This window comes from Myotis davidii, unplaced genomic scaffold, assembly GCF_000327345.1.
Source record: "Myotis davidii unplaced genomic scaffold, ASM32734v1 scaffold309, whole genome shotgun sequence".
NCBI classification, from domain to species: domain Eukaryota; kingdom Metazoa; phylum Chordata; class Mammalia; order Chiroptera; family Vespertilionidae; genus Myotis; species Myotis davidii.
In genome coordinates this window covers 460,059-470,931 of record NW_006383013.1, presented here as the reverse complement: position 1 = coordinate 470,931, position 10,873 = coordinate 460,059, and the positions used below count along the sequence as shown (strand labels likewise).

The 10,873-nt window shown below is 40.2% G+C and overlaps 1 protein-coding gene across 1 annotated transcript in view; it reads right to left on the bottom strand.

The window, feature by feature from the left end:
• Positions 1–10,873, bottom strand: part of BBOF1 (basal body orientation factor 1) — a 35,340-nt gene that overhangs the window by 20,966 nt on the left and 3,501 nt on the right. Inside the window, exons 2-4 of the mRNA XM_006778772.2 lie at positions 7,051–7,279; positions 2,129–2,194; positions 489–632 (exon numbers count right to left, since the gene is read on the bottom strand). Of these exons, the coding sequence (XP_006778835.1) occupies positions 489–632; positions 2,129–2,194; positions 7,051–7,279 (439 nt within the window). The remainder of the gene's footprint in view (positions 1–488; positions 633–2,128; positions 2,195–7,050; positions 7,280–10,873) is intronic.

The window sequence follows — 10,873 nt, the reverse complement described above, 5'->3', positions numbered from 1 at the left end:
ATCTTTTAAAAGTACTTTTTTCTTCATCTCACCCACACCTACCCAGAGATCCTTTTAAAATTTTCTAAAATTATCATTCATCCGTCTAAACATATTTTCCTTTAGGACTTTGCTACTTTGCCCCTACTGTTTTCAAAGAACTGTAGTTTGTTTCTTATTGAAGTTACTCTAAAATTTTGACTGCTGATAAATGTGGGAGTTATGTGCTGGCTAAGGATTTGGTTAATTTACAAAGGAATCAATGCTTAGAGAAAGAAAAGTCTAACCATCGAAACCTTTTGTATCCAGCCCTAAACTGATGTCTTCCACTTTTTTTTTATTGCTTAAAGTATTACAAAGGGTATTACATATGTGACTTTTTTTTTTACACTTTTATTGTAAGAAAAAAAAATCCCTTTACCATCTTACATGAGTAAATGTCAGTGAAGGCTTTTGTAGACATAGTAGTTAATTCTAACCTCCTTTTTAAAAGAAAGAAAGAAACTTACATCATCTAATTCTTTCTCCACTTGGATTTTTCGTTTTTGGAATTGTTTTATTGTTTTTAGCTCTGTCTGAATCATGCCAATTTCTTTGGATTTCTGATAGAAACGTCCCTCCAGCTCATTTATTTGCCCAATATACTTTTGTTCCTGTATATAAAAACAAAGAAAAACAGGTAAATGAGTTAGGAAAAAGAACAGATATCCCACAGAATCATGTTCCATTTGAAGCCTTAAGTCATTTGTCTATCCTCTTTAAAGAAATGTTCCCTTTTTATTTTTGCATAAAGTTTTACTTTCTGTTAAAAAATATCAAGTGCCTTGAATAAGAAAAATTCTAAGTAAACTGATCTTGTATAGAAAATGCAGATATTTATTAACAAGAGGCATAAGACTAAAAAAAAAATTAATCTGTAAGAACAATAAATAACGTTCCTGACCCTAAATTAAAATTAGTAAATTAAGAGACAGAGGGAGGGCTAATATCTCTAGTAAAGAAAGCAAGGAGAAGGTGGGATAAAGAGGAAGGAAGGAAGGAAGAAGAGAGGAGGAGAAGAAAGAAGGAAGAAGAGGAAAAAAGGGAAGGAGAGAGAAAAAGGAGGAGGAAGAAGAAAAAGGGCCAATACAGCAAAAACAACAATAACAAACAAAACACACATACACACACACAAAAACCACCACACCTGATATATCAAAAGCAATGCAAATGACCCTCAGATATATGAAAATATGCTCAACCTAGCTCACAAAAAGAGAAATGCAAATTAAAATACACTGAAACACCATTTCTCACCTATATGGTATATTTTGAACACATGGACAGAAGTTAGATTTCTCAGAATATACCATGTTTGATAGATTTGACTTTGAAACCACATAATTATAAATATTTATATAATTACATACTTTTATATGCACGATTAAATTTTTCAAAAGCAACTCCTAAATATCAAAAGCAAACTGTGTTGCTGAGTTGATGGCATAACCTCACAGAAAGGAATTATTTCAAATGATTTTTAAACCTTATAATTTAATAGAAGATTCATATTGGCATATATCAAGGAGAAAAGGGCCTCACAAAATCTTAAAACTGTTCCCACTAATCTATGTTGGTGGTAGCATTGGTATCAGTATTCTGTGACTGTTGATGTATTAAGGTTTAAAGCAACTACAAAATTATATTGGTATCATTAAGAATCAGGATTTTGGGCAAGGAAGAAAGGACACACTTAACTTTATAAGGAGATATAGTTAAGTAAAAACCCTTTATTCCTGGGTCTGAATTGAAAACATTAGTGTGGACTTATAATATATTTTGTGATATATTTTAATCTTTTAAAAAATTTCTTTATTTATATTTTAATCTTTTAAAAATACTGTGTATACATATTTCCTAACTTTTGGCCCACTGAAAAGCCGTAGGAAGAATGTAAAACTTGGGATCAGTAAGCACCACTAATACCAGATGGTTTTCTATAATAACATATTTTTATGTTATTTTTTGAGCTTCTGTACAACAGACGTGTGAGCTGTAAGGTCACTGAGCTGCTCAGGTGACTGATTCATTTAATCTCACTGTGTCTTAAAAATGAGCTTGTCAGAAAGCTGACCACCCAGTAAGCGTATTAATGTACATTGATACTTACCAATTTTTCCTTCTCCTCTTGGGCTTTTTCCTTTGTTTCATTCAATTGCTGTTTTAGTTTTTCAATCTATAGAAGATGAAAATACAGAGTTAGGAAGGTGATGAAATTGCTGTGTTCTTCCTTTATTAAGTAGCCTTGTTTTCACTTATTAAAACCAGTAGGGTTGGAGAGGTTGAGTAAGGAGGGAAGAGGAGAGGGAACATACTTCATACCTTTAATCTGCTATTGCTAGTTTCCCAAACCTGGCTATCATAAGAATTACCTGAGTAACTCTTTTTTTAAAATTGTGGTAAAAGAATACAACATTAAGCCCTGGCTGGGTAGCTCAGCTGGTTAGAGCATTGTCCCAATATGCCAAGGTTGTGGATTTGGTACCCAGTCAGGGCACATAGAAGAATCAATCAATGAATGCATAAACAAGTGGAACAAAAAATTGATGTCTCTCTGTCTCTCTATCTTTCTCTCTCTCTCAAGTTAAAAGTTAAAGAATACATTTTTAAAAAAAAAAAAAAAAAAGGAGAGACATTGCCCCACCTGTGTGGCTCAGCGGTTGATTGGTAACCTATGAACCAGGAGGTCATGGTTTGATTCCCAATCAAGGCACATGCCCGGTTTGGGGGCTCGATTCCCATTAGGGGGCGTGCAGGAAGCAGCCGATCAATGATTCTCTCTCATCACTGATGTTTCTATATCTTTCCTTACCTCTCTCTCTAAATATCAATAAAAATTTTTTAAAAGAACATTAAATTGACCATGCTAACCATTTTTATTTTTTAAATGTTTTATTGATTTCAGAAAAGAAATATTAACCATTTTTAAATGTATACTTCAGTAAAGTATATTCACATTGTTGTACAACAAATCTCTGTAACTTACCATCTTGAAAAACTGAAACTCTATACTCATAAAATACTAATTCCTTTTCCTCCTTTACCCAAAGCCCTGGGCAACCACCTTTCTACTTTTTATTTCTGGATTTTGACTACTTTAGATATTTGATATAAATAAAATCACACAATATTTATCCTTTTATGACTGGCTTATTTCACTGAACATAATGTCCTTGAGGTTCATCCATGTCGTAAGTAGCATGTGACAGGATTTCCTTTTTTAAATTTTTGATTCTTTATTCTTTAAAGTATTAAATATGTCTCCCTTTCCCCCCATTGACCTCTCCCTGGTTGTTCCCACCCCACTTCCAGCACATGCCCTTGCCCCCCTACTATCTGTGTCCATGTGTTATGTTTATATGCATGCATGCAAGTCCTTTGTTTGGTCTCTCCTCCTCTACTCCCCTTCCCCTGCCCCCCACCTCTCACCTTCCCTCTGAAGTTGGATGGTCTGTTCGATGCTTCTATGTCCTGGGTCTATTTTAGATCATCAGTTTATGTTGTTCATTATATTCTACAAATGAGTGAGATCATGTGATATTAATCTTTCTCCAACTGGCTCATTTCACTTAGCATAATGCTCTCCAGGTCTATCCATGCTGTTGCAAATGGTAAGAGGTCCTTCTTTTTTACAGCAGCATAGTATTCCGCTGTGTAGATGTACCAGTTTTTTAATCCACTCATCTGCTGATGGGCACTTAGGTTGTTTGGATTTCCTTCTTTTTTAAGGCTGTGTAATAATATTCCATTAAATGTCTGTATATACCATTTTTTCCCTTTTTTATCCCATCAATGGACATTTGTGTTGCTTCCACCTCTTGGCTACGTGAATAATGTTTGAACAAACATGGGCATGCAAGTATCTCTCCAAGATCTTGCTTTAAATTCTTGTTGCTGGATCATCTGGCAATTCTATTTTTAATTTTTTGAGGAACCTCCATGCTGTTTTCCATAGTAATTGTTCCAATTTACATTCCTACCAACAGTGCATAAGGGTTCTAATTTTTCTGCTTTCTTTCCAATATTTGTTATTTTCTGTTTTTCCGATAGTAGCTATTTCATTGTTTTGATATGCATTTCTCTTATCTGGGTAACTTTTTAAAAATTTCATTTCTCAATTACATTTGACATTCAATATTATTTTGTATTCATTTCAGATGTATACCCCAGTGATTAGACAATCATATACTTACAAAATGGTCCCCTCGGTGGGGGAGAGGGGGGCACCTGGCACTGTACAATATTATTACAATATCATTGACTATATTCCCTATGTTGTACTTTACATCCCTGGGACTATCTTGTGACTGCGGGAAGCCACCACTTTCCCAATACTGTCATAAGAGTGCACCAAGGAACACAGAAGGCCAATGGACCTTGGGCTTTAGCAGGCTGACGCTAAGCACCAATTGTTCTGTGTTGAGATAGTGGTGGCTCGAAGCAATTTCCTGAATGAATAGCCTCAAAGTAAATGTTTACTGAAGCTTACTGATATTTACTGATGTTTATTGAACTTAGAGACAGTCTGTCTACTACCTGTTTGCCATGCTCTACTGAGGGCAAGATGTGTATCTAAAATTGAATAAAAAGTGGATAAGGCCAGGTTTCAGTGTGGCTCCCCAAGAAAGGGGTCTCCACCTGGCCCTTCATGCCTTCTAAATTCATATTTCTTGTATAGTACTTTCATTTGTGCATCAGCCCCTCTTTCGGATCCTGAACACTAGCCATGCAGGTTGCAGCATTCTGGTGCCATGAGCAGGACCTGGAGGAGAAGTTTCACCTGAGCGAAAAACAAAGTGAAAAAGGAAAAGTGGAAATTCACCAGAAAAGTGGGAAATTCACTGCGCACAAAGCCCGTGCCAGCTTCAGAGTTGCAACCATAAGTGGACAAGGAACATGTTGATTCAGCCAGGTTATAATGGGGAAGAATTCGAGTAAAAGGCAAAAACATCATTGTAAAATTTTTAGCTTGCATGCTCAAGGATAAAGGAATTAGGTGTCAAAAGGTACTCTCTTAAATCAAGCGCAAGGAAAAGGAGTGCCCTTGTCATCTTTAACTTATTCAAACTGCATTGTGTTATGCGTGCTTGTCTGTTGATTGTTGTTTTTTCTGTCTGATTTAATGTGTTTATTGTTAGTCTATGAAGCATGCCTTTAATTTATCTTCATAGAAAAGAAACAGAAGATGGCCAGGCCATTACTAAATTTCCCCAGAGCAAACAGAATGTGGGGGTGAGGAGAGAGAATATGAGCAGTACACATGGCCGATAACACAGGTTCCAGGAAAATTCCCCAGACAAAGGGAAGTAACTAAAAAAGGCCCCAACCCATTAATTACTAGGTCTTTTGGTGATCCTGTAAAATGGACGCCCACTCTCAGAAGTGTTATTGGTAGTATGTGCTCATGGACTTACTCTTTTCAATGAGTTTTAATTTATTAATAATTATTTATTTTGATTTTCCCAGATTTGGCCTTTTGGAGCCCCTTTCAACTAGTTCCTGTGTCCTCTAATTATTTTTACTTTATTTTCCCTTACTAATATTTTTTCCTTTTTATTGAATGTATTGGGGTGACACAGGTTAACAAAATTATACAGGTTCAGGTGCCCAATTCCACAGCACATCATCTGTACTGTGTGTTCACCATCCTAAATTAATATTTTTTACCTACTCTCTGGCACAATAAGATATTCCAGATTCATCTTTTACTTTCCCTGCCCTACTCTTGGAATTAGTCATTTCTCCAAGGATGCTGGTTTTAGTAGGGAACCTAAGTAGTTTTTTAAACTAAAAACTCCTTGATTTGGTTATGCAATCAGAGGATCCAGAAGTGAAATACTGTTATAAACAATATCTTAGATTAATTTAAGAAAAACCTACAAATTCTAAAAAATATAGTCCTAAACCATGTAGGATGGGTGTGAAATGTTATTTATTTTGTGATTGATTGAACAAAGCATTAAAAACAAAAACCCATTTTTAAGGAAAATTTCCAAATTTTGTTCAAGATATAATTTTAAAAACATTTTCTTTTTTAATTCTTATTGATAAACTTGTGAGATAGACAGAGAGAGAGGAAGCAGGGGGGAGAGAGAGAGAAACATTGATTCATTGGTCCATTTATTTATGCATTCATTATTCTTTGGTTAATTCCTGTATGTGCCCTGACTGACTGCGGATAGAACATACAAACTTGGCATACTGGGACGATTCTCTAACCAACTGAGCTGTTCAGCCAGGGCAGAACATTTTATTTTTAATCCTATATAATAAAAGCCTAGGTGGCACCATAACCTTGTGCAACGCCCTTGCGTGATGCCCTCACGCGATGCCCTCACAAGATGGTCATTGCAAAAATGGCCACCACAAGATGGCCACGTGCACAGCAGAGGTGGGGTCTGGCAGCCGCTCCACGTGGTGAGGCCTGGGGGTCCCAGGGCTCCACGTGGCATGGAGGAGGCCAGTCCTGGCATCTCCACCGCCTCATGCAGAGGAGGTGGGTCAGATAGTTGTGGGTGATCGAGCCAGCAGGGGAGGGCAGTTGGGGATGATCGGGCCGGCAGGAGAGCAGTTAGAGGGCAATCAGGCTGGCATGCAGGCGAGCGGTTAGGAGCCAGTGGTCCCAGATTGTGAGAGGGATGTCCGACTGCCAATTGGAGAGGGTGCAGGCCACCCCCCTCGTGCACGAATTTTGTGCACCAGGCCTCTAGTATTTCTATAATTAACAGTTTAAATAAAGTTTAAGAAAATAATATATTTCTATGATATAGAGGAATGAGTAAAACAATATCGGAGAGTTAGCTAACCAGGATATTTTGAACCTGCTTTACTTTGCAAAATAATTTCTTTGGTTTTAATGAACATCCATAATTGTGAAAAATTGTACATTTGCTACAGATAGATGTAGGCCTTTGATATATGGAGGCAGATGAAAATAAAAAAGTATAAGTGATACTGATAAAGGCAGACCAATATCAATTAGTTAATGCAGGCCACAAAGTTTCTATGTAATGAGGATTTCTACCCACCTACCATATTATCTTTCTCCTGGTCCTGCTTCTTCAGGTAGCTTAATACGGACATTGTGTCTTTCTCCATTTTATACTGCTGTTTCTTTAAGTCCTCATTAGTTTTCGCAAGTCTCAGGGAAGTATCACGATACTCAATCCTAGAGAGCTCTGTGATTTCCAGCCTGGCCTCCCAAAGGGTAGCATTGGCCTTGGCTCTTTCCACTGCAGTTTCCTCAGTTTTTGTTGACTTCCTACATGGGAAGAGGGCATTGACAACATATAACTAATTATTCTCTACTACATTTCTCTATTATTGTTTTGTTTGATATTGCCTGGCACATATGATCAAACATTATTAGATGAATTAGTTAATAATGAATACATATTTACTTGACAAGGGAGTTATCTTAGTAGGTGCCTCTTCCCGGAAGAGGAAAGCTCTGGAGCATAACTCCAAAGGACTAGAAAAACAAAGAGGAAAGGCATAATAAGTTAAATTTATTTCATAAAGCTTTCACATCTTTTCACTTACTTATTTGATTCTGTCATATTTGAACTGTCTTTTCTTCTGACTTGCTCAGTCTTAGACCCTGGCTCTCTCTACTACAAATCCATTACCTTAGTTCCTCTTCACCATGAAGATACATTCATAGTGTAAATGTAACTTTAAGTCCATATTTCTGTAATCTTCCACCTATCCCAATCCCAATTTTCTTTTTGTTCTAGGTTATTTTGGTGTGTTTTTTGTTTGTTTCTTGGCTAGACCTTGGACAAATATTCAAGTCACTTGAGCAAGTACTAGTATGTTAAATATTTTATCTGCTAGTTCCACAATGCATCAGGCTTCAAGGATGCCTGATAAACAAACCATAATCATTTGTACAGAGGTAAAGTGGAACTCCTATCTAATAAAATAATAATATGAAAATTGACCATCACTCCCACACATAAGATGGCCGCTCCCATGTGGTCAAAGATGGCCACCCCCATGTGGACACAAGATGGCTGGCAGGGGAGGGCAGTTGTGGGCGATCAGGCCAGCAGGGGAGGGGAGTTAGGGGTGACCGGGGCAGCAGGGAGGGCAGTTAGGGGCAATCAGACCAGTAGGTGAGCAGTTAGGTGTCGGCTGGGTATATCCTATATAATAAAAGGCTAATATGCAAATCAAATGGCAGAACCACCAGTTGCTATGATGCACACTGACCACCAGAGGGCATACACTCAATGCAGGTGCTGCCCCCTGGTGGTCAGTGTGCTCCCACAGCGGGAGTGCTGGTCAGCTCACCAATGGGTGCCAGGTACCAGTTCACAGCTGGCAAGCGCAGCTGTGGCAGCACAAGCCTCTCCTGCCTCCTGGGCAGCGCTACTGAGCAATGGTGGCGGCAGGTGCAGTGGGACCGGGATGAGCAGGAGCAGTGTGATGCCAGGCCCAGGCTCGGCTCCTCCCCAGCCGCCTGCTGCTTCACTGCTGGGCCTGGGAATGCCATAGAGAGTAAAGAACAGTGCAAGTGTCTAGCAAATTGCTGGGGAAGGAAAATAAAATTCAAGTAGCTAAGAGTTCTGGCCTGAACTCTCAACCTTTGTATCAGTGAACATGCATCCTAATACATAAAAACCCAGGGTCTGAAAAAACCGAAGGCTTGACCGACTGGAAGTCAGTCCTGCAGTCAGTGCTGGGTTGCTGTGGCTGCAGATCAGGCTAAGAGAGAGGCCCAAAGAGAGAGGCCCGAAGAGAGAGGCAGGGTCTGATCTGCAGCCTCCATGGAAACTGTTGATTAGCTGTTGCCCCCTTCTCTCTGGGCTTCGCCAGCAGCCTTGCCTCTGTTTCTCTCCCGGCCTTTGCAGGGGCTGCTGATCAGCCCCACCTCTCTGATTAGGCCCAGAGATAGGCCCGGAGATGCTGACTATCATAGAAACTGACCAATCAGAACCATCTCTGGGTGAAGTGCGAGGAGCCAATGGCTGCTTAGGAGGCAGAGCTTTTGATGCTGACTGGCATAGAAACCAACCAATCAGAACCTAATCTGGGTGAACTGCAAAGGCAGAACCGATGGTGGGGGCTGAGGAGGGTTTTTAAGGGCAACAGCTGTTTGGTGTAAGGTGAAAGAAAGCAGTTCAATTTTTTAATGACCAGTTTGGCAGTATAGTGCATATCAGTCTGGCTATCAGTTCAGATATAGGGATTATGTATTTTTGTCTGCCAAGAGCATCTCCTCCTGCAGAAAAGGCTTTACCCCACCCCCCATTTAAGCAATCCTATCTTTGCCCATGGCTGATCTATCCTAATAAGAGGGTAATATGCTAATTAGACCGGGTCGACCAGCCATCTTCCGGACATCTGACTTCCTTCCGGACAAAGCCCTGGTGGTGGGGCTGAGGCAGAGAGGGCAGTTGGGGGTGAGATCAGGCAGGCAGGGGAGGGCAGTTGGGGGTGATCAGGCAGGCAGAGGCAGTTGAGGGCGAGATCATGCCAACAGGGGAGAGCAGTTGGGGGCATGATCATGCTGGCAGGGGAGGGCAGTTAGGGACAATCAGGCAGGCAGGCATAGGCAGTTAGGGGTGACCAGGCCCACATGCAGAGAGATTAGAGGTGATCAGGCAGGCAGGCAGGCAGAGGGGTTAGGGGCAATCAGGCAGGCAGGCAAAGTGGTTAGGGGTGATCAGGCAGATAGGTGAGCGGTTAGGAGCCAGCAGTCCCGGATTGCAAGAGGGATGTCCAACTGCCGGTTTAGGTCCAATCCCACAGGACATCCCCCAAGGGGTCCCCGATTGGAGAGTGTGCAGGCTGGGCTGAGGGAACTGCCCCCCCCCGTGCTCGAATTTCGTGCACCAGGCCACTAGTATTTAGATAATAAAGACTTCACCTGTATTTGAATTTGAATTCTAAATATTTTCATACATAAGTATGTGTGGACATTTATATACTGTCACCCTCCATCCCCACCAACTTTTGGTTCTTGATCCCTTTTCAGTCCCACTCTCACCTTTTCTTCTCTGCAAATTATGGCCAGCTTCATCTCCAACCCCCACCCTGTTATAGCTATTGAACTCCCTTTCCATCATGATTTAGGCAATAGTGACAGACTGCCTTGCTACAGTCATCAAATTGCTCCCTGAAGGTATCAAATCTAACTTGCTCTGAGTTGATGAAAGAAATCAGATACGCTTTCTCATAAAAGGACCACTAATACTGACTGTAAAAACAAAGCAGGGTTTCTCAAACTATGAGTCATGGAAAATCCAAGGAATAAGAGATCTGTTACCCTCAATGTTCCTCTTTTTTTTTAAATCCTCACTGGAGGATATGTTTATTGATTTTAGAGAGAGAGAGATTGAAACATTGAAGTGAGAGACAAACCTCATCAGTTGCCTTCTGTATGTGTCATGAATGGGGATCAAATCACCAACCTAGGTATGTGTTCTGACCAGGAATCGAACCCAAAATCTTTTTGGTGTACATGGTGACACTCCAATCAACTGAACCACCTGGCAAGGGCTCAGTGTTCTTCATTGTTGATATGTGTGCTGTAGATGCATGGTCAAAAATGGAAAACATATGCTAGTGAGTTCCAAGAATGTGATAAAACCTTGGCACTTTTTATTTTATTTTTTTAATTAAATCTTTATTGTTCAGATTATTACAGTTGTTCCTCTTTTTTTCCCCCATAGCTCCCCTCCCCCTGGTTCCCACCCCCCCCTCTGCCCTTACCTCTGCCATCCACTGTTCTCATCCATGGGTGTACAATTTTTGTCCAGTCTCTTCCCACACCCCCCATAACCCTCCCCCCCGGCCGAGAATAGTCAGTCCACTCCCTTTCTATGCCCCTGATTCTATTATATTCACC